Genomic DNA, 24691 nt, shown 5'->3' with positions numbered 1-24691 from the left:
AGTTTAATCGTTACAAAAGCCGTGACAAGAAGATGACAGGTGTCCTATGAGTATTATTATAAAACAATGGCAACGTTAATATATGTTACTTTTATCGTGACAAAAAAGACACGATTCATCGAAACAATCGTTGCAAGGATTCAGTAACATTTATAGTCGTTAAAATAAATGTAACAAATAAGACACTTGTCGTAATCGTAAAATCAGGCCAATTGTGACTATTAACTATTGTAACGCTTGGTAAATGTGACTGTATCTGGAGTTTGTCACAGATAAAAACGTTACAAAACGCCATAACAATTATTAATAACGGCCTATTTACTACAGGCATAATCGTTACAAATTTAATAAGTAACAGGTATAGCCTGTGACAAAATTCCTGATTTGGTGTAGAGCATGAAAGTGAAATATGAGAAAGAATGCTTTTCAGTGATTGGAGACACGTGGGGAAACCTACACCAGTGACTCTCTCCATCATCGACAAGGATAAAAAAGAGGGACCCAAGCAACTTACTCCGGTCGACAGAAACCGCTGGAAGAATAAGAGTACTTCTGTAGGTTAAAAGACAAGTTGGTACTGAGAACCTAAACTAACAAGCCAGACTCAAAATAATTATGATTCTATCTTGATGGTACGTAATTAGTGTCACATGATTTTCAACTTTCGCAAAAGCAGGTGTAGATTGATAAATAAGAAGTGAATGGCTAAAAATTCATATCACATAATCATTAATGCCAAAGTTTGGTAAAACTAACGTGTTGTGTTAGGCTCGGAGGTATCATACAATCTTTTGAAGAACAAATGACAGAATCAAGTGCTTGGAACTAATATAAATAGGCACTTGATGTACCATTTGTCATTAAACCCATAAGTTGATAAAAAAAAAGAGTGGGTTAATTAATTTACAGAGAAAATAGCTCTTGCTTAACTACTAGGATTCTTCTTCAACTCCATTTTCAGTCAGCCATGGCGTATCCAGCTCCAATAATTGATGAAGCCATCCCGGTATTTTAGATCATTGTGTCTTTTTTTGTTGATGCCTTTGTGGAATTTGTACTTGAACTTGATGATTTGGTGGAATTGAATTTGTACTGTTTTTGGAAGACTAATTGAGATTGTTGCTTGAGTTTTTTGTAATGGGTTTCATGGTTTTGGTTAATGATGATGATGAATTGGTTTTCTTCTTTGGTTTAAGAATTTGAATCTCTTCATAATCTTCTTTAGTGAGTTTCTTCTTTGGTTTTTGAAGCTCTTGTTGATCATCTTCTTTAATGGGTTTCTTCTTTGGTTTTAGAATTTGGGTATCTTCATCTTCTTTGATGGGTTTCTTCTTCTCTGGCTTTTGTATTTCTTCATCCTCTGTTTCTTCAACTGAGAACAATTTTCTTGTACCAACAATGCTCTGTTTTCTTTGTTCACATGGTGCATATAGCACTACAAAAAAGAAGGCTTCTAGGGACGGAAACATTTAAAAAAAACGTCCCTAAAGGTTAGCTGTTGGGACACTCCGCTTTAACCGTCCCTAAAATTGTCCATATTGGTCCACTAATAGGGACGCATTCTTTTTAACCGTCCCTAATAGATAGATTTCGACGGTTCTGATTGAATCATCTGTAGTTTAATTATTTTACGCCTGAAAACACAAGAAAACATTTTTTTTCTTGGTTATATCGCCCTTCTTTCAGTTTCTCTTCACCTTCTTCCTCTTCTGCTGAAAATTTTTCGTTAAGTTAAAACTCTTCCGTTCGTGATTTTCCCTGTGAGATCTCAAATTCGTTCCCAGTGAAGAGACACTTGATTCTCAAGTTAGATTTCTTCCTCCTCTTTCAATCTTACATTGATTTGATTTTAGGTTTTGCGAATTTTGATTTGAAAATCTCACGTTGTTGTTTTTTGATTTTAGGGTTTGCAAATTACAAGAGCACACTTTCCGCATCTCCATCGATTTTGGCTTTGAATTCAGGTAAAGTTTTGTATCAAATCTCAGTTACCGATTTCTTCAACAAATTAGTGATGTGTGTTATTTTATTTTGCTTGATATGTCTGCTCATAGTTTTATACTTTGTCGTATCCTGTAATTGATTCGATTTAGATTACTGATTCTAGGAGTTCTTCTTTAATACTGAGAATGAATTAGGAAATGCTGGCATAGTTAGGTTTAAGGGCTCCAATTTCACTTGCACTGTGATTCCAATTAGATGGAATGTTGCTTCATGCCCCTTTCTCATTTATATTACGGAATATAGGATTTTCTTTAATACTGAGAATGAATCAGGGATTGAATCCCACTTGAAATTGAGTTAGTTAAGTGCTTGGTAGTTGTACCAAAAGGTGTACTGTGGGGTTCCAATCCCATTTACATTGGGTAGTATCAACTGAGTACTTATCTGTCTTTTGATTTAGATTTGCTGAAATGTTGCGGCAAGCTTTCATTATATCTATTAGATGTCAATTTTAATTACTATATCCCTGTAGTTGTATAATAGGTTTGATGCTTTAAAGCCTTACTGATTCAGTAGAAATGTTCTTGTATTTATGGGGTTGCTTGTATTCGAGGATAGTAAACTAGGCAAGTTATTGCATATACTGATGATGTGATATGTTTTTAATTGAAAATCTCAAGTTGTTGCTAAATTTGGAGATACGACTCCATGGGTACATGAAGAAAGTAATGGATGGGATTGCTATTAGCGGAATAATAAGGTTGCTAAGCGTAGATAGTCATGACCAAAATTTTTATCATCTGATATGTTTACAGGGTTTAATGGGTGGTACTCATGAAAAAAATACTAGCATTCTGTATGACTATGTCTATAAAAATGATATCCTTTGAGTACTACGTTCTTGGCATATTATCATGGACTCTATTTCCCGTTCTACCTATACCTTACGACCATTATGATCTATGACGATAATTAGGACTTCTTTTACATGCATGAATCTATGACTAAAGTGAAAATATAACTACTAGTACTACACTCCTAGCACTAATAGCTAGTGTTGCTACCTAACCTTTGGAAAAATCTTAATTAGCTACAGTTCTATTGCTTCTAATGAGTTAAAGTTTGACCCCACTATGGTTATGGATTTCTTACACTCAGGGACCCCACTATATCTCTGTCTAATGTATTGCGTCTATCTTCATATCTAGTCTGTACTTATTTTATTTTATTTCTAGTAATGTACTCACTGACTTTAGGTGTGTTGTGCCAGGTGCATATTGCTGATGTTGGCGATTAGGTCTCTCAGGTAAGAATTGTTACTTCTGAAATTAGAGATAAAACTGATTATGTTAAGGTTCCAAAATTTGCATTTGGTGACTTATTATTGTCTGGAAGAAAGGTGAAAAAGATTATGTTAAGGTTCCAAAACCATTGCTGAAGTTAAAATTTAAGAATCCTTATCCGCAAAGCCTCGAGGAGACTTCTATCAGAGGTCAAAGATTGAAGAGAAAGAGACCTTCACCTACTGTGGAGAAGCCCAAAGCCACCATGCTCAAGTCCCAATAAACTACTCGAGGTATCATGCATTATTCACTTTTTTTTGGCAGTATTTCATATAGATCCAGAGGTGTTTTACATAGAGTCAGTTGTGGAAATATCTTTTTTAACAGGCACTCTTAGGTAGTGGTAGTAAATATGACCATATATACTATGTTTTTTTGTCTTTGAATTTGATTAATTTTGCAAGAGTATGAGGATGAAAAGTTCAATGTCAATTGGAAAAGGGCAGCTATCACAAGTGGGTTTGGTTTTGGATTTGTTGGTCCAACTGGCCATTACTGGTATTTACGATGTTCTTTCTCCATTTCATATACTTAGCTTAACCAGTATTATTCAGCTTGCTCTAATTCCATAGCTGCTTATGAATTTATTTTAATTGATACCCATTAAGGAAAACATGTTAGTCGCTTGGGAGTTGTTCCATAACCAGGATTGAGTTTGTCAATCTCATATTGACCAATTGTCTGGCATGCACCAAAAGTTGTGCGAGGAAATGCTGCGAAATCATCTATGTCGCCTGGGAGTTGTTCTAAGAAATCACCTAACAACAACTGAGAATGTGCTATATATAAAATTCTTGGATTCGTTGATGACCCGCTTATGCGAAAATCATGTGAGTTCTATTACTTATTTTTTCAACATGATACTGTATACACCTTATTCTAGAAGATCTTGTGTTATCCAATTTCAGAACGAATGGAATAAAGAATAGCATAGGTATAACAATTCTCTGTGACATGGTTGATGGAATATGCGATTCAAAAATGAGACTGCTAGTAGTATGTCGAGTTCCCTTATACTTTTTTCCCCTTATTATGCCTTCATTAGGATAACTTCTGGGAGATGGGGAATACTGGTCACTTCACTTGGAATTTCAAGTGATAACAATGATGAACCAACATCCATTGAGATATGGAATCTTGTTATTCAGGTAAAAACTTCGCCTATGGAAAATGTTTTGCTTAGTAGTTCATTTGCGATCACTTCATTGTTGTTCAAACAGAGTGTAAAGTATTTTCGGTGGTTATTGGTGGCGCAAATATGGGAAATAAGTGCTAAAGTTTGCAGGACTCGAGGTATCCTACCAAACCTATATCCAACTCGCTTGATCATGATTACGCGGTTACGTGATAAGAAATGCGGCAGCAACTGGGAGCTCGATGGAAATTTTGGTGTCATGTGCCAACGATGTGAGCCTTATCCCAATGTTCTAATTGAGGTGAGTTAGAACTCCTCCAAAGGCATAACACAAACTAGAATTGCAAACCCATAAACTGAGTATTTATTCCTCCATCCCTGTCCCAATACTATTTACTGTTATACCCTATTTGGTTTAGGTTAGATATTTTGGTTTCGTTCTTCATGTGCGTCGATCGATGACATTCTATACTAAGTTTGGTTTGTTGCAGAATTTCGATGATGGTAGATGGTAGGAATTAAATGCTGTGGAGCAATAAAGGTCGTTCTGGAGCAGAAGCAATCAAATACATTTCCAGTGTAGATGGTGCGGTTTACGTCCAAGTTGTATAAACTATGGTAGTCCGAAAACATCACCTTTTGATTGTTTTTACGGAGTTTTTTTTTTGTTGTATGAGACTTGTTATTCTAAATGTTTGAATCATTTTTGTGAACAACTTGATTTCATGAATGAGAATGTATTTTGGGACAAAATACTGTGTGAATAAATGTTCAGAAGGGTAAAGGGAAAGGCATCCTGCCAAAGAAACCGAGGAAGTTCATTACCAATTTTTCAAATTTTAGCAATGCTTTACTGGCGTTAGTATTGGGTCACCGCTACCGTTGGAATTTGCCTCTAGGGACGGTTAGAAAAGTATTTGGGATGGATTTTAAAACCATCCCTACAGCATGGAGCCGTCCCTAGAAGTATTAGTAACGGTAAGTGAGAACCGTCCCTAAAAGTCAAAACCGTCCCTAGTAGTAATAGTGACGGTGGATCTAGGGACGGTAGTGGAACCGTCCCTAATACCTTTTTGGAACGGCTTTAGGCCTTTTGGGACGTTTTTTTGACCGTCCTAAGAGACCTTCCGCTTTGTAGTGTAGACAACGAGTCTACGAGACCATTACGGGCTTTGTGTCTCACACTTGCAACCCATGATATCCTCTTCTCGCTTGAACACAATTCTTCTTCTCTTTGACCTCTATGTTATGCATTAAATAAAAATGATTGAAAGCATTTTGCTTGATTCAAGATTTGATTATAAGGTCGTATACATATGGTTGTTGGTTCTTTATTCATATCATGTTTCCTTTTTTTTTTTTTTTTTTCAATTCATGTGTTTAGACAATGAAATTTCAACGGAGTAGAGTCTGCGTAAAGTTAATAAAGCTCACTCTCTTAAAACTGTATACGAAGACTTCTACTGTGAGATTTATTATCTTTGCGCAGACTTCTACTCCGTTAATAAAACATGATTCAAAGTTATGATTAGAAAGTCGCATGCATATGGTTGTTGGTTTCTTGGGTTATTCATATCATGTTTTCTAAATTTTTTTCATGTGTTTAGAGCATCCGCGATGATGAACTAGACAAGATAAAATGTGTTAAACCTGGAGGACTCGGGAGGATATTCGTTGGAGAATTGAACGGAGTAGAAGTCTGCGTAAAGATAATAATATGCCGAATTAATCTCTTAGATATGTCATACCAATCCTATTCGGGTAATGATTTGTACCTGTAATTATCTTTTTTTTTCGGTCCGCGAGTTATAACTCCAAAGGTGTCACATCCATGCACAAAAACTCCACCAAAACAAAATGTTCACAAAAACCCATTTAACATAAACTGTCTACATTACCCTTTTATTATTTAAATCACCCCAACAAAAACAAAAATCAACCCAACCTTTAAATTTTATTATATTATCACCACGAACAACAACCCACCACCAGCAACATCACCACCGCCCGTCGTCGTCGCCGCCACCAACCACCTTCGCCGCCGCCGCCACCGACCACCACCGCGCCACCACCAGAAAAATGATGAAACCAAAAATTGGTTTCACCAAAATAAGATGAAACCAAATTTTGGTTTCATCATAAAAGAAAGGAGAAAGAAGAAGAAAAAATGAAACACAATAAGATGAAACCTTCCACCACCGTCAACTGCACCGCCCCCATCGCCACCACAACCATAATCACCACAACCACCACTACCATTACCTCCTTAACTAAGACTACTTTCAACAAAAAACAATCCACAATAAGATGAAACCTACCACCACCGTCAACTGCACCACCCCCATCGCTGCCACAACCACCAGCACCACAACCACCACTACCATTACCCCCTCAACTACAACCAGTTTCAACAAAAAATAATCCACCTGTATCCCACCATCAAAAATTGGCTTCACAGATATTAATATTCAACAAAATGAAAAAATGCCTAATTAGGTTTCATCAACTTCAGCCAATTCATTACACTTTTAACAATGCAGACATACACCTCTTTAATTGTAACCCATACCAGTCCTTTATGCAACACCTGAAGCTCAACTACAACTCTCATTGCATTAGCACCACCCTTACTCAGTTAATCCATTCTTTATCACTTCCATAACTTCAGTTAAGGCCACCATTACCAACAAAACTTCTTCATCGATACCTGGAGTACCAGTACCAGACCCTGCTATACACATTCTCCCAATTCATACACACATATAATCAAAACCACCATTGTACATACAATCGAAACCACATATTGTCATTTCACCAACATAACTTCAATGATGAAACCAAACATGCCGTCTTCCAAGTCAGACCAAATAAACTAGACAAAAATCAGGTGAAACCAAAATTTGGTTTCATCATAAACTTAATTTTTATCATTAAAATCTTTGATTTCATGACAGAAAATAGGCAAGTTTATGATGAAACCAAATTTGGTTTCATCATTAGTTTACTGTTTTCACCAACCAAAACTGTCAGAATTTGATGAAACCAATTTTGGTTTCATCATAAATCTGTCATTTCCCAATACAATATTGATTTCTACTTTGAAGATGTATCATCATTTGCTGGTGATGAAAACATCATAAGGTGGTGGTGGTGATTGTAGAGGATTGAACGAGGAGGCGGAGGTGATGTTGGGAGCGGATCTGCAGGTATTGGTGTTGATTGTAGATGAGGTGTTGTTGGTGGCCGATTTGAAGGTATTGGTGGTGGTTTTAGATGATAAAAGGAGGAGGTAGAAGTAGTGTTGGTGGCGGATCTGATGTACTGGTGGGAAAAACAAAAATAAGAGGAGGCGGTGTTGTTGATGGAAAATCTGTAGACGGAGAAGAAGAAGGTGATGATGGTGTTAATGGAGGAGAAGGAGGTGATGATGGTGTTAATGGAGGAGACAGAGGTTCTGTTGGTGGCGGATCTGGACACATCAGTTGGTTTGATGGTGGTGGAGCTACTGTTGGTGATAGATCTGAATAGAAATAGAAGAAAAAGAGACGAAGGTTTCGTGGAGGAGATGAAGGTGTTGCTGCTGGTGGTGACGGAGGTGTTGTTGTTGGTGGTGAGGAGGTGTTGCGATGGTGTTCATGGAGAGATATTTGTTGCTGCTGGTGTTAATGGTGGTGGGGAGATGAAGACCGCATAAATAGAAAAAAGAAAGGAGAGAAGAAGAAGAAGAAGACAAGGTAAAAAGGGTATGTTTGGCTTTTTTTAAAGTAATAAAAACTAAATTTGCACATTATTATTTGACCTGGAGTTTTTGTGTCACTTTTTAATTAAATGGTTTTCATTTATTAAAAATAATATGGCTGGATTTTTTGTACCACATGTTTGGTCACCTTGGTTTTATTTGACTAATTTTGTTTTGTTTTGTTTTTTTTTTTTTTTAGAACAAGGGAATATATACATATATGTATAAAAACTAGTCATAAAAATCCAAGGTGATTAAACTTGTGATACAAAAACCCCTCTCAAATGTTGGGATTCGTTAAAACTCCATCTTAAATTAAATTGATACAAAACCCCAAATTTTAAAAAATTGATACAAAAACCCCAATTTCAAAATTGGTTTCATCAAATTTTATGATGAAACCAAATATTGGTTTCGTCAAATTCTACGAGGTTTCATCAAATTTTATGATGTTCATCAAAAAAAAATCGTTTTGGGTTTTTGTGTTATTTTTGTTTTGGCGGGTTTTTTGTGGATGGATAGTGACACCTTTAGGATTATAACTCGCGGACAGTATATGTATAAAAACTCAAGTTGACCAAACTTGTTACCAATCCGGACTCTCACTACCAATCAGAAAATCAAAGTCGCTTTGGGAGCAGCTCGGGGTCTCCATTACTTACACATGCAAAAATTGGGACAGCTGGCGTTCTAACGAAGACCCTTGGGCCAAAGATGCCAAATGGATGTGATGGACGTCTCAGAAATCTAATTTTGGTGTGCTGGCATCATGAGCCTAACCATCGACCATATAATTCCTCGACTACAAGAGTTGGATCGTCTGACATTGACAAGACAAGCAATGTTCTAGCAGCTACTTTTGGGGTGGTCAGGACTTTGACCCAGTGTTGACTAATTCCCTAAACAGAAAAGTGTGGTTTTCAAAGATCAAATTAAATATTAAGAGTTCCAGGGTCCTAATGTGCGGGGTTGATTGTAAGTTACTAAGTTTATCAAATTATAATTATAATAAACAGAACTAGTGTTCCAATAAAAATTTCCACCCAATTTCTTTCATTCGTTTCTATCGGGGTTGGCATAATTTTTACTCCCCTGACAACTTCATAATGTTGGGCAGCCAAGTCTCGAGCATCGACCTTGTTCTAGATTTGGTAGATGGTTTCTTCCTATTGAAAACAGCAATCTGAGAGGCGAACCCTGGTTCCACATCCCCTATCCCACCAACTCCACTGAATTCGACGCTGTAATTGACTTTAGTGTCTAGATTTATTGACATGTTGTTGTAAAATTTTTATTTGCTGGAGATGATGCACCAAGGGCTGTATTCACTAGTATTGTTGGTCGTCCACGTCACACCGGTGTGATGGTAGAAATGGGTCAGAAAGATGGTTATGTTGGTGATGAGGCTCAATCCAAGCGTGGTATCTTAACTTTGAAATATCCAATTGAGCATGGTATTGTTAGCAATTGGGATGATATGGACAAGATTTGGCATCATACCTTTTACAATGAGCTTCGTGTTGCACCTGAACACCCAGTTCTTCTTACTGAAGCACCTCTTAATCCAAAGGCTAATCGTGAAAAGATGACCCGTATCATATTTTGAGACCTTCCTGCTACGTATGTTGCTATCCAGGCCAGCTTTCAAATGGGAAATCAAATAACTTGTTAGCAGTTCACACCTTTGCAGCACAGGTAAGGTTTTTACAAGGAATATCCACGCCAACGATTTCTTCAACAGCAGTTGGATAATGCAATAGAGAATCCAAAAGAGCACCTGATCTGCAGTTCCTTTGCACCCGAAATCAACATGTGAAATAAAAGCAAAAAACTTCAACAGCAGTTGGATAATGCTACGTATTATAAAATAAAATGTATCAAGTACATTATTTGCATATACAGATGATTAAGATAAAGGTATTGGAACCACGTGTAGAGGTGTCTTCCTTATAGTAGTGATTCCATATCTTTCAGCCATGTCCAGTTGATCACTGCTAGCACCACCAGGCAATTCCCATTCGAACGCGTACAAGAGGTTCGCAAGAACAAGTTCCACCACTGCAAGGCCAAATGACATGCCAGGACAATTCATTTTGACAGTTTCCCATCCAAATCAAATGCATCTACGTAACCATGTCCGAGAACAAAATCAGTGAACACCCAATGGCCATGTCATTGTCTGCTAAAGAAAAATAAAGTTTACAGCAGTACAGTTATAAATTATTTAACTCATACTATTTATTTGTTTACTTTTGTTTTGGATCGAGAAGACTGTAAGGTTTGGATCACCTAAACCTCAACCCTTTCTAAAGAAGAGTCAGTGGCGCCAAACCTTCTAAGTTCGCATAAAAATATCTCCTACCAAATCCCTTGCACAAAAGTTTAACCACTCTATAAGTGGAAACTCTTTTAAGTACTTGCAATTGCTCATCATAATGATCCCATTATTTAAACTCATCAAACAAAACCATCGTCGACAGCTCTAGCACACTTCCATAGCCACACTCATAGCGCTCATTAGATCATTGCTCGCACTCACCATCATAAAACATGCGGACGTCATGGAGCCGCCGATGGTTTTGTTGTTATATCGGTCATTATTCCGAACCCATAATCGAAATCCAACATGCTAATCAAGTTCAGCCTATGGAGGATGTCGATGAAAGCTATGAAAGCGATGGTCATCATGAACAAGGATCGGGTGAAGTTTCATTGTGGCAGCGAAACATACTTATGGGTGGGAAATGTCGATTACCTGCATTTTCCGGTGTCATCGTTTATGATTCAGAAGGAAATCTCGTTGCTCCTAAGAGAGATTCTCGTGTTGGGTTTAGGTAGTTCAAGTGAAGAAATGAAGATCAAATATCATGTACGTAGGCAGTGTACTTTTATGCACGGTTGAGCAATGTTCGCATCGTATGTTTAATTTATTAGTGTGCATTCAAGGTGTAATTTGAAAGAGTAATCAAAGTAATCTTCATCAAAAAATTTGTGTATATGTTCGACAACAACACCTCTCTAGCCATTAGTTCAAATTTATTGAGTCATTATATGGCGTGTCTGCGCGTCCACTACGTATCAGGCAATTGTCGGACATGTGTCGTGCCAACGCATTACTTTTGGCACGGCCGTCAACTCCATACTCATAGCCATAAGTAGGGCTCACAAGTCACAACTCCCAAGAGCCCAAAACCCCGAATGGCAATTTGGCGCTAAAATCCTTGGTATTAATTCGGGATGATGTCCTCACGAGGATTACAAAAGATTTCTTTGCGAATCTCGATGAATTTCAACGGTTCATATCTTAGGGATGACTAGTCCCCAAAGGTAACGCAACAAAATTTTGTTCATTTTTATTTTTATTATACTTAAAATCGTTACCCTAAAATTGGAAATCTAGAATCAAAATGTCGACGATCTCCTTCGTCGCTCTTCAATGTTACGAGTGTTCAACGATGCAAGTGAAGCAGAAGAAGAAGAGTAGTAACAAATGGAATTGTGTTGTTTGCAATGAGAAACAATCAGTTCGGAAGGTTTTTTATGAAGCATTTGTTGCTAAAGATGTTAGATTATTTGTTCAGGATTTCAATATGTCTAGGCAATTTAATGATCAGAACAATAAACAAACCCTAATTGAAGCGGCTATTGGTAATTATGAGAGTTCTCAGGGTAATGGTAATGGATGTTTGGGAAAGAGGAGGAATGACTGGAGTGAGTATTTGGAGCCTGAAATTGAAAATAGTGAAGATGGTCAAGAAAAAGGTCAGTAACATTGAACTTTGGGTGTTCGATTTTTAACCTTATATTTATGTTAATGTTTATGGATTTGTGTGTAAATTTGCATTTTGAACCTTTAATCTTAGTTAGAACATCTGAAATGCAAGCTTTACGATTTCATTTTGGCTATAAAAGAATTTGTTATGCTGCGTAATTACTTTAAAAACTGCATTGCAGAACCATGTTATGTACACTGTAAGTGGTCTAGCACTCTAGTGAAGATGGGATTTAGGTGTGAACTAGTTTACTCCTTTCCAGTAGAAGCCTAACCATTTGAGCGCATGGTGTTTGTTTTGAGTTGACTAAGAGCCTTCCAATAGCTTCTACCCGAAATGTTAGAGATAATTACCGATGCTGGTAACTAGTTGTTAACATAGTTTTTACCCGAGATGTTAGAGCTAAATGGGAACTGAAGTGAGTAACTAGTTAACATCAATGTTGGTGTATCGAGTAACCGAGGTTTAGAGAAGTCGAAATCTGACCTTTCATATCTCTTGCTCTTTCAACCTCATCTTATCACCATTTCATCTTGAATGCATTTATGGTAACTAGTTGTTGTTTCTATCACAACTTGTAATTGGATATGAGAAGGAGAATCGTGTGCTTTTAGGGTCAAATAAATTTGAAACACTAACCAAGAATGTGCACTCTTACTGGTTTTCATTCTTTTGAACGTTTTCAGAACAGAGGCATCTTTGCTATTGGTTTTGCATTGAGTTTGAGTTCTATCACTAGTCGTAAAACTCTAACTGTATGCTTTGCATGAGTTTTTTAGTGTAAATGTAGTTTCGTTAACCAAGATCCTTCCAGTAGCTTCTACCTGAGATATTATAGATAATTATCACAGTGGATGCCAATGGGATATGAAAGAAGCTAGTTAGTAGTTAACTTTAATGTTGGTGTGCCGAGGTTTAGTAAGAAGTGATAGAATATTGAAATTTGGCAGTCCTTCGTTCCATACCTCTTGCTTTTCCAACCTTGTATGTTATCTTATGACCATCTCGTGATGAATGTACATGTGGTAACTAGTTGTTTCCATCACAGTTTGTGATGGTTTTGAATGGATGAGAGAAGAAGAATTGCCCGCTTTTAGAGTCAACTAAATTAGAAACATCAATCAAAGAAAGTGCTGAGACTCTTACTATTTGCTTGTTCAACAAAATGGGGACTGGGAGGTGGTAGTTTCTGTTCTTGTGAATTTTTTCAGAACAAAGGCATCTTCTCCTATTGGTTTTGCGTTAAGTTTGCTTTCTATCACTACTCGTAAAACTCTAGTTGTATGCACTTTGTATGAGTTTTTTGGCATAGGTGTAGCCTGAGAAAGGCAAAAGCTGCAGAACTAGTGTTCTGAAATGGTCAAATGAAAAACTTGCGGATTAGCGAGAAATGAAACCAATAGCAGAACGAATGCTAAATTGGTCTTCTTTTGTAGCTCTTCCTCTATGTTGTGGGAGTACCCTAATTGATGTAAATACATCTCTCAGTACTCTTAAATTATGTTAATCTTGCTCCAGAAAGGCTATTTTTTGTTTCAAAATTTAAAGCGCCAACAGAAGTAGCACCTTAAGGAAGGTATAGCTATGCAGTATCTCAGTTGCACGAAATGCTGTAGCCTATAAGAAATACAAACACTTGCTTCAAATAGTTTTCCTCTCTTTCATGGATTTTCAGATAATTTGACTTCTTTGAAAAAGTGTAAACCCTATTTCGGATATAAATTTTCGTGTTCTTGATAATGTTTCCTTTACTTATGTAGGATGTGAGTTAGAGCCTGAGTTTGTGACAGAGTTGCCGAAAGAGATCTTTAAGAGGCCTAAACTTAAGAACCACTCACTTGGATTGAGAAGATCTGGAGCAGTCAAGTCTTCCAATCCTGTTTCATCATCGGAAACTATCAGAACCAAAGGTGAACCAGTTACAACAGATTTCTTTTTCTTACTCAGCTGCTTTGCCTGAATCTTATTAGTTCAGCAGTTATGACTGATTAATCCAATTTTAAGGGTATTCCCACTAAACCCAATTTTGTGGATTGTTCTGTGAGATCAAATTGGCAAGTCGTCGAGACATTGATCTTCTACCTTTTTCATTGTTATGTTATTAATTCATTTCTCCCTTATTACCCATACTAAGGTCCTCGACACTTTAATTTCAGTTCAGACCTTAGCGAACAACATCTCATAGTTCATTTGTCAAAATTCAGGTTCAACGAGGCTATGCAGCAATGAAGTCACTTATAAGGATATTTTCGAAAAGAATGTTAGCAAGCCAAAGATGACATTTCAGACGGAAACAACCAATCTGCGTAGCAACAAAGTCACTTGCAATGAAGTTTTCCAAAAGAATAAGCCAGAGATAACATTTCAGGCAGAAACAGCCAAAGGAGCATCAAAATGGGCTGAATACTTAACCGAGGAAGAGGAAGACAATGACTACTTGTTTAATGGCAGGGATGAAAAGTCAACTGAAAATCCTTTCCAGAATTGGAGAGAAAATCTCTTGGAGATGCAATTTAATGATCAGAAGGTGGAAGAAGATTTACACCCCGACTTCTATTGAGGATCTTACATTATCCGTTTCTGTCCATCAGTGCTATTGAAAGGCAAGACAGAGAATGTAAAGCGCAGTGGGATATTCGTTTGAAAATGTTGGTTTTATATGTTTCAACCATTTTCAGTGAACTCTGTAGAGCATTTTATCTTAGTAATTTGTGCATATATGACTAGAGTTACCCCATTGAAGATAAATTGTTTTACAATACACAGGATATGGATGAACCTGGAGTCTTGACTTTCAGAAATTGTATAACAACTTGTGTCACATTAGCTGAATTCAGTCCTGAATCTCCTGATATAAGCATGTTTAAGGTCAGGAGAGGATGTTACATCATCAAACCACTTTCCTTATATCATATTAAAAGTGACACCTATGTCAACTACTTGGTTCTCTGGTGCAGTGGTTAGCACTCAGGACTTAGAATCCTGCGACCTGGGTTCGACTCCCGGTAGGACCTTTTTTATGTTTTTTTTTTTTTTTCTAATGCCAGCCTGAACGACTTTTTTTTCTTTTGGGTAGTTCAGCGAAATGATCTTAGACTGTCCATCCAGACAGACATTCACCTTCTACTTCCGCTAATTACAAGTTTTTTTAGTCTTACAAAAACTTATTAGAGAGAAGAGAAGACTGACTCAAATTCTAGGAGTTGTTGAAGATCTTCTTTCTACCCAAAGATGGCAACCACCACAAATCTGTCTCAGATATCATGTTTTTCTTCAATGAATCGGAAACTCAATCTTCATCAACGTAATCGATTCATGGTCACCTTACCTGTTCGTCCATCTAAGGTAAGTTCAAATTGACAGGGGAGATTAATACTTTAAGGAGAAATTTTTATTTTTTTTAATTGTTAGGGTTTTAAGATTGATGTGAAAACCTACCCAATCCCATGATTGTATGACCTATCTATCATTTTCTCTAATTAGGATTATCCATGTCCAATGAATTTCATATGTTTGACCAGTTCTGGTTACTTTAGATACTGAATTTTGGATATTGTGCAAACCTAGCGACTTAGCTGATCACAATTGAACATTTATGCTCTTCTGATTATAAATGGGGGTCTTTGGAATTAGGATTTGTTTCCTAAGTGCACTAATAAGGTAAAGCAAAATACATCGTTGTTGTCAAATTACAGTGTGTGAGTACTGTTTGTTATCAATTATTGGCAGTGTTCATTTTTACTTCCATGAACCAATGTTTGTCAGCAATTCTTTTGAACATTTAAGTTTCATTTTTCTTTCAACTGAATGTGTACTCTTATAGCATTTTGGTTTGTAAAGAAGACTTTTTGTTTTTTCAGTCTTCAGTTGTTATGCAACTTGAACGGGGAAGTGTAGAACCTTCTAGTTTTGATATGAAAACCACAATGACTTCTCCGGCTGGTGATTCAAAGTTGCAGGCAGAGGGGTCAGTTAGATCACATCCTACTAATGAAGAGCCAGTAGATGGACAGTTAGGAAAGGATGTGGAGTTACAAGAGCAGGAAATCAAGGAGCCCATAAAGGCAGCAAAAATTCATGATTTCTGCTTTGGAATCCCTTTCGGTAAGTGTATTTCTGCCAAATTTGAAATTTCAAAAATATAATTTATGGGTAGTATAAGCATGTGATATTCTTAAACACGATGGTATGTAATAGGCGCATCATATATGTCCTGAATGATTCTCCAATATGTATGGAGATCATTGCTATTCATGTTTAAACATCTTTACATTTTATGAAAGTGAAACGCGACTATACTGTCAGATATGTTTTGCTCATTTTGGTCGACTAATCGCCATGCTTACCATCATCTTGCATTTGAACTAGTCATTCTTAAGCTCATATGATGCGTACTGTCTAATAAGAGACTGAAGCAGCTCTCACAGTCTAGTCAGTTGTAAATTGCACCTGTGCGCTCATTATGCTCCTACGTCTTAGATTCTCAATACATGCATTTTACCATTTTCTAAACCATACAGCTGTGATTGCCTATTGTCAGATGTTAATCTGAGAAGTCTGGAACAATTTTTTTCTTCTTATGTTCAAAGGTAATTGAGTTGATTGTTGAGGTATTTAAATTCTGTTATGTGAAGATGATAATCAGCCTTCTATCTTGAAAAATAGCATATTTACTGTTATATTGCTGTATACTATACATGGTTGAGATTTTGGTGTTGATCTTCAGTTCTCTATTGTAATGGTGAACTGTGTCTGGTTGCAGGTGGCCTTGTTTTAAGTGGAGGATTTGTGGGGTTTCTATTTTCAAGAAATCCCTTGACTCTAGCCACAGGGATTCTTTACGGAGGTGCTTTGCTAGCTTTGAGCACCTTTAGCTTAAAGGTCTGGAGACATGGGAAATCCAGCTTTCCATTAATATTGGGTCAAGCAGGTATTTTGTTTTTGTGCTTATTCATATACGTAGATATGTTCATGATGCTGGCAAAATATTATGTTTACATATTTTGGATGAGCCACAAGGTGAGATTAGTAGAACAAAAGCACAATGTTACTTGTCTTCGCTTTTTTGACCTTCCGGTACTATATAGGATGCCTTTCTGGCCATTTTTTGTTGTATCTTTGGAGTGTGGATAGTGTTGAACCAAAATCGTTGATTCGGTATCATACTTCTTGGGCTAAACATATTGATTGGCTTTCTTGATCTTGCAGCACTTTCCGCAGCACTTCTCTGGAAACATTTTCATAACTATTCTTTGGTACATTAACTTTCCCTACTAGTTTTTGAATCCTTGTAAAACTATATAGCTTTGCATTAATAATAATTGGTATTTTGTTTACAGACAAAGAAAATCTTCCCAGCAGGGTTCTCTGCCATCATGAGGTACAACTAGATTTTGTTTCATTACTTTGTCTTCTCAGGATTTTCACTCTGGACTTGTGTTCACTTAAATCTTGTTGTCTACCAAAATGGCAGCGCGGCAATGCTATGTTTCTATTCCTATGTGATGATTTCAGGAGGAAACCCACCGCCAAAGAAGAAGTTAAGTGCAGCATCTCCTGCATCTTGATTTAGGCTGTGTGGCAGTATAATAATTTAAGATAGTTCCTTTGCCATCTTGTCTTTATGAGTTGAAATACCTGTAGACCTGGTTGAGTGTTTCATTAAATATTAACTGTAGAGTTCGTCATGGCATTAGCATAATATCAGGATTTTGGTTTATACGGGAAGTTGTCCAGGAGGAAGGAAAGAACAATGTATTGTATCATATGATAGCCTAAGCTACGGAATCTGAGACGATGAAGCTCTATTGCTGCATTTTTTTTTTATTGTGAATAAAATATTTATTTCAAGTTAACTTGGTTTTCTCGATATACGTACACTCTCATGCCAATTTGGATCCAGACACCCGGTCAGCAGAAAGCACTTTGTTAGTCTCTGATTACCCTGGACATCACATATTTCCTAGATTAGTTGTCTAAGCGGGTAGACTCGTACTTTATTGGAAAACAAGATTCCATGACTTGCATAATGTTTGTTTTTTTCGCTGACTGTGCATTTAGATGGGTCGGCCCCTGACTCCGCACAGGTCACACCATTCATTTTTCTCATATTGTAAGGAATGAGGAACCACCATGATAAGGGAATTATGAGGATCATTTTCGTACCGTGGGGTAGGGGCAGATCTAGAAACCTAGCCAAGAATAGGCAAAAAAAAACACACTCTCTCAAAGGTTTTATGATAGACTGAAATGGAAAAATAGGCTTGGAGCCCATAATCCAAAAAAACAAAAAGGCTTAGGAACCAACCCATCAAGATAGGCAACTTCCTACCTTTGCTGTGGGCTGGCTCGGCCAATACTGTAAGGAACGAGATATGAATAAATCCATGATGAACAAGTATTTTGGCACGAATGGGGTATACAATAATTACTTAGTAATATCTTGGACCCAAATTTTTATAAATAACTCTTGTTCATATTACTGAAGCAGATACGAAGCCAAATAATTTTAAGCCGGAAATTCTAGAGGTAACTTTAGCTTATTTTTTCGGTATCTTAAATACAAATCTGATGGTAATGTTCAAATGAGGAAAATTGTTCAATCAGGTGGATGGGCAAATCGAGTTTGCCACAAAAAATGGACTCAACGTCATAATATATGTCGCTCCACGGGTATGGTTGCGCGGCTTATGTTGAGTCGATGAGCGACATAATAGGGTTTTTCTTCAATAGAGGTAAACCGTGCGGTGTATGTTGTATCGTCATCGACTAAATTGCTAACAACTACTTTCTATTTCAATATAAAACTTCATATCATCCCCTTCTCTTCATCACACTTTCACCCAATCTATTTTACAAATCAACTTTCTCTCAAATTCACTTAATTTTTTCCCCCACCATGAATCCTAATATTAATTTTTTTGAAGAGGAAATGGGAATAGAAATCGATTCGTATTTATACGAGGAATATTTTTAAAGAAAAATACATGGAAATTCTTAAACAATTGAACGAAGACTCGGCTGAGGCTACAAGGTGTGGAAGCACTACATTGTATATTCATGAACAACACCAAGGGTTTAGAGCTTAATGAAATTTTCACAATGAGATGGATGTGGTGATACCGACATCTTTACTACGAGAAGTTGATGCATGATGATTTTATTCGTGGATATGTGTGCTTTGATGAAGACTTCCAGCGTCGATTCCGCATGGGGCCCAACTTGCTTCAAAGGATTATTGTTGAGATTTGTTAGGTACAAGCTCTATTTAATTATATGATGCACGACATATAATAGGATTTAGTCATGAATAAAAGATACTTGCAACCCTAGGAATATTACGTTACGGGATACAAGCGAGTGCCACTCATGAGTATATTCGTACGGGGAAAACAACTGCAATCAAATATCTCGCAATGTTTTGTGTGTCATTAATCAACCATTATGGTCAAATTGGATACAAAAACCTACTAAGATTGATGTTGATAGAATTCTTAAGGAAACACAGGAAAAACGTCTACCAGGAATGTTAGGTAGTCTTGATTGCATTCATTGGGTGTGGCACTAATACCCTGCTAAATGAATCGGTCAGTATGAAGGTCATTATCCAAAGCCAACTATAATGTTGGAAGCTTTGGCTGCTTATGATTATTGTATTAGGATGTTATTTTGGACGCCTAGGTTCACAAAAGGACATCAATGTTTGATAAATTAACTAGTCCTGGGTGACATCAATGTTTTGATAAATCAACTAGTCATGGGGGTTTCATGTCGGCTTTCCTCGATGACCATATTACGCAAAATTATGCAATTGAGCATAATTTTATTATTATTTTTTTAATATCATAAAAACAACATGGCACACAAACAATGGCAGACTTCTTTTCCAACATTCCAAATGTGCGTTCAATATTCTTCCACAAAGTCATTTGTAGCGTCATAAAGTACATCATATCCGCCGAATACATACCCTGAGCGCTCTGAATGCAGATAACGTCTGCCAGATTAACCCCTGAGCATAGTTTTTACCATCGATGGTGACATTATAATTTAAGAGTGGGTCCATGCTTCAAATTTTTAAGCAATGTTGTATCCATACGAAGTTTTGAACCTCGATTTTGAAGCGTTTCATCGCCGTCCAACGAGAGAATATAGAATTTCCATTGGAAGAGTTCGAAACCAAGGCTTTCATCAGCAGCTTAGACAATATTTGAATGGGCATCTTTGGTCGATCGAAAAAGGAGCCAGACGTACCGCTCGACGAACGACCAATTAAAGTTTACTTTGATCTTTATCAAATTAAATATTTTTTTTTATTTTAACTATTTTAATTAGTTTATGTAACTTGAATAAACATTTAATGAAACTCATGACTCTCACATTTAAGTTTTGCATAACTATTACATTCAAGCATAACTAAATGCGTAATTTAAGTATCACTGAATTCAAACTAAATATTCATTTAAGTATAGCCACGAAACTTAATTGAAATTAACTTAAACTAACAATTAATTAAAGTAAAACAATACAATCAATGTTGAAGCCATCTTCGTCAACTTTTTCTTCATCTTCAGAAACATCGTTGTCCTCATTGTGGATAAGATATTGGTATTGGTTTTTCACCCAATTGTTTTTGTATCTTATTAAATTCTTTTTTCGTAATGATATTTTTTCCGATTCATATTTGAAGTGTTCATGAAAATAATTTTATACAATCATAGTAATGTTTATCACGTGAAAGACGCATTTTTCAAAGTTATTTACCGCCAAACCAAACTATGATGATCTTGTGCGTTCTGCTAGAAGCTCGTGCTCCATGTACTCAATCATGTTAAACTCATTTGATGAAGATTAACAGTTTTGAGCTAGTTTTCTCGTTAATTTTGTGTTTTTCTGTCCCTTGTTATTTTATTTTTGGTAGTGTTATGAACTATGAGATTTTAATTTGTTTTATTCAGATTTTCAATATGTCTCTTGAAAAAATCTGAAAGGTTGTCGGATGTGTGACAATACGAACCATGTGTGTCTTGATCACACCCTTCTAGAACCAAATGTTCCCTAAATGGTTGGAACAACAAATTTTTTGATATAAATTTAAACCACGATACATTCATTATCCATTGTGAAATTCGATACTGAAATTACATTATCAATTGCTTCATCGACGATCTTAACATCTTAGAGGTGAAACATATGGTTTTAAGAATAAAGGTAAGCATCACCAGACATAGAAAAACTACGTACATGTTCTACCATCCGCACATACTAGAGAATTTGAAGCAGATGTCCAGCAACAGTAAATAAGAAAAGGGTCACTGGTTATATGAACTGAAGCTCCCGAGTCTAAAAGCCATAATGGAGCATTAGGGGAGCTAAGAGACCCATCAGAGGAAAGGGTAAGTCAACTTCCATAGGAAAAAAATTTCTTTCAAATGGTAAACCTGGATGACTGGTATAATAATACACTTCCTCTCTATTTATATAACCTCACGTAACATCCCAAGTCATTGCTCAAAAGTTCTATAATTTCTAATAATGTGACGGTAAAAAACAACTTTAAATATTACATTAGCAATTGCATTTACTTTGTAGCTTGATGTATTTAGGTAAAACAATATTAAGAAATCTTGATAGATAATTGAAAACAATTACCGTCACATACAAGCTTACTTCAGGTATATACAAAAAAAATCTAACTATTAGGGTAACTAGTCATAACATGTTGTGAATTCATAGATGGCATCTGATTGTACATTTTATGCGTATAATGTACTCTAGATGGTTGGATGACCAATCTTTGAAGATTTAATTTTATATTTTTTTGTTGTTTATCATATTCCAGTTATAACATTTGAACATGTGTTACTTGATGAAGGATCATAATTTATCAGTATTACACAAGTGGTTCATGAGCACATATGCTAGAGTCAATTCTATCGCTGACAAAATAACCTATAAACAACTAACATAGGTTGGTACAAATAAGCAAACATGTAACAAATTGGCACGTTAAAATAAATAATATATTTTATTTATTGCAATACATGGGTGATAGTAAAATAAATACAAAGAAAATAGAAAAAGAGAAAGAAATATCTTAAAGAACTATATATCATACTAGAGGATGCACACCAAAAATATTATAATAATATAACACAAGACCTTAAAAGTATGTATTTAAGAATGAAATAATCGAAATAAAATTCAAATACTTAGAGATAAAAGAGAAAAAAATAAAAGAAATTATCTTGAATAAAAGCTTAATCGCCTTTGATGTGTCACTCTTTAAATTCTTGTAACACTAGTAATTATCTTGTTAAAAATATGTATGCTTTTCAATTTTTATTATAAAGTTGGTACTTATGAATAATGACAATTGTACTGATTAACACGATTCAACTTATATATAAATGGACATGAAAAAGTACTATAATTTTTGTCAATACACAAAATTGCCTCTACAAAGATTCTTAGAATTCATAAGATAAAACTGAAAAAGGCTTCCAACGGAAAAAAAAAAAAAAAAGAATAAAAGTAAACAAACAAGTAAATAAACTGCAGGGATTTTGAAAATACCATTAAGAAGTTATGTATCAATGGTAAATTGAACACTTACACGTTTATTGAGAAGTTAACAGTGTTTTTGCATCTAAATTTATTAAAAAATTGGATTAACTCAAGTACTTTCGAGAGATAAAATATGATAATATCAATATAAAACCCTCGTTAAGATCTTCAAGCCTGTGAAAACTTCACGTCTTTTTTTTGTAATTTGATTATTATATAGGGATTCTAGTGATGATGTCACTTCTAGTATACCTTTCTTACGAGAATTTCTAGTGTTTTTATGTAGTTTAATTATCATATAGTGAATCTGGTGATGACATCACTCGCAAATCGCATGTAATATAGTTTTTATCAACTCGGAAAACTGCTAACAAAAGCACTTAAAATTCTTAAAGTAGAACTGGAGAAGGCTTCATTCTAACCCCCCCCCCCCCACCCCCCCCCCCCCCCAAAAAAAAAACTGCAAGTGCAATTCGGAAATATTATCAAGAAGTTATGCTAACAAGAAAAGGAAGGAAAATACTACAAGTGGAATTTGGAAATATCATTAAGAAGCTATGTCTCAATGATAAAGTGAATGCTTGCACACGCATTAAGGAATTATCAATGTTTCTTCATATATATATGAATAAAATAATTATTTCAAACACTTTGAATAGATAAAATTCGAAGATATTGATATAACACCCACGTTAATATTTTCAAGCTTAGAACCAATAGTCTCACCATATTTTTGTAGTTTGATTATTATATGGCGAAACTAGTGACTAAAACATTCCCAATTCCTCTGTACTATATTGAATACTCATCACACTACGATGATGTTGTGTTTATATATAAGTCTGTGATACCAAATTATTTCTTAAACTTTCTCAAGAACGTAACGAGTGCAGTAGTAAGATATCTTCGTTCCACAAAAATCATGATGCATAACAAATATATATTAATAACTTAATTAAACCAAAGGGTAAATTTGACATTGCAGAAGAAAGATCAAAAAATAAAATAAAGACAACATGAATAATTCACTTAACCTAATTAACGAATCCGAAATATCTTCTTCCCTGTCATGCTACCCCATAAAACTCCCAACAGGTGACATGTGTTATGCTTCCTCAGATCCTAAAATACTACAACCGCTACTATACAAATTCTTTTTAACTAAACAGCCTTGGCAATTTCCAAGAGATTTAGTTCAAGTGATGCTTTAAGATCTTTAAAACAAGTTATTCTAGGTAATATAACTCATAACAGTGATATATTTAACCCAATTTATATTTTATTTATGTTTTTCTTGGCAACTTATATGAATAGTAGTCACAAGTTGCTACTTGTTATTAGGATTTCATACTGATTAAGATGATTAAGAATCCTAATTAATAAACAATAGAAGTTAATAAACATGTTTAATTTGCTATTTACAAAAAACTAATAATCAATCATTACGAATCATCATGTACTATGGTTATGGATCATCAACATAATCGACTTACAAGAGAATAAAAATTTAAACTTACACCATTAATTAATTATCATGTCTAGAACTTCAAAATAAAACCTTAAACAACAAGAAAATTAGTTATTAATTAATAGGTATATATACGAAAACCATGAAAATATACAAATAAAGAAGTATGAGAATGGCGTCACAGTTTTTCCTTGAAAGGGGTAAACTCTGATATGCTCTATCTATCTCCCATGATATAGGCAACAAAACTTGTCTTCCAAGCATACAATATCAAGTAGAAAACCTCCCCAAAACTAGTTTGGTCCCAGAAATACCAAAACTTAGCTTTGAAATAACTCTACTACGCAACGAAAGGTTGGATTTCAAGGCCACACGTTATTAATTTAAAACTAATTTTTTTTTCTTCTTCAAAATCTACGGAAACTACGCAAAATATACTTAGTTGTCAGAGGTTTTTCTTAACCATAATTGAGACTTTGGCAAATGAACTATTTTAATTATTAGAGTCTTGAAGACTTTTTTTCTCTTGATATTCTTCATGAGTCGAAGCCAAACTATTTCTTTTTCTTCTTCTTATTGATTTGATTATTAACTCGTACTTAACTAACATCCATAGTTATATAAACTCCAAAAGGCCTTTCAGAAAAGTAAAAAACATGGTTAAAAGGTAACATTTCTAAGAACTTAATGATTTCGTGCTAAAACCCAAAGAAAATTGTGAAA

The 24691-nt window shown here is 35.5% G+C and overlaps 2 protein-coding genes, 1 long non-coding RNA gene and 1 other non-coding gene across 10 annotated transcripts; all 4 read left to right on the top strand.

Moving 5' to 3' along the window:
• Positions 1-884: 884 nt before the first annotated feature.
• Positions 885-5169, top strand: LOC113283048. 6 transcript variants are annotated; one of them, XR_003327304.1, is made up of 8 exons: positions 885-1806; positions 1905-1964; positions 3215-3250; positions 3344-3785; positions 3896-4117; positions 4333-4435; positions 4573-4723; positions 4914-5169. It is a non-coding gene; the product is annotated as an uncharacterized LOC113283048 (long non-coding RNA). The 6 variants fall into 6 exon arrangements; XR_003327307.1 differs by having other exon boundaries at positions 3340-3785; XR_003327306.1 differs by having other exon boundaries at positions 3215-3520; positions 3692-3785.
• Positions 5170-11556: 6387 nt separating this feature from the next.
• On the top strand, positions 11557-14726 carry LOC113327587. Its single transcript, XM_026574766.1, has 3 exons — positions 11557-11923; positions 13695-13844; positions 14139-14726. Exons 1-3 carry the CDS (start codon positions 11569-11571, stop codon positions 14492-14494), a joined length of 861 nt encoding a protein of 286 aa, XP_026430551.1. The 5' UTR covers positions 11557-11568; the 3' UTR covers positions 14495-14726.
• A 150-nt stretch (positions 14727-14876) lies between these two features.
• On the top strand, positions 14877-14948 carry TRNAL-UAG. The gene has a single exon. It is a non-coding gene; the product is annotated as a tRNA-Leu (tRNA).
• Positions 14949-15019: 71 nt separating this feature from the next.
• LOC113283039 (protein FATTY ACID EXPORT 1, chloroplastic-like) lies at positions 15020-17798 on the top strand. Of its 2 annotated transcripts, none has more exons than XM_026532192.1 (6): positions 15020-15279; positions 15888-16038; positions 16697-16864; positions 17143-17189; positions 17274-17314; positions 17408-17798. In XM_026532192.1, exons 1-6 carry the CDS (start codon positions 15166-15168, stop codon positions 17499-17501), a joined length of 615 nt encoding a protein of 204 aa, XP_026387977.1. In that variant the 5' UTR covers positions 15020-15165; the 3' UTR covers positions 17502-17798. The 2 variants fall into 2 exon arrangements, with proteins under 2 accessions (XP_026387977.1, XP_026387969.1); XM_026532184.1 differs by having other exon boundaries at positions 15024-15279; positions 15795-16038.
• Positions 17799-24691: the final 6893 nt, after the last annotated feature.

This window comes from Papaver somniferum, chromosome 1 (genome assembly GCF_003573695.1).
Source record: "Papaver somniferum cultivar HN1 chromosome 1, ASM357369v1, whole genome shotgun sequence".
Taxonomy (NCBI): domain Eukaryota; kingdom Viridiplantae; phylum Streptophyta; class Magnoliopsida; order Ranunculales; family Papaveraceae; genus Papaver; species Papaver somniferum.
This window is presented reverse-complemented; position numbering and strand designations above follow the sequence as displayed.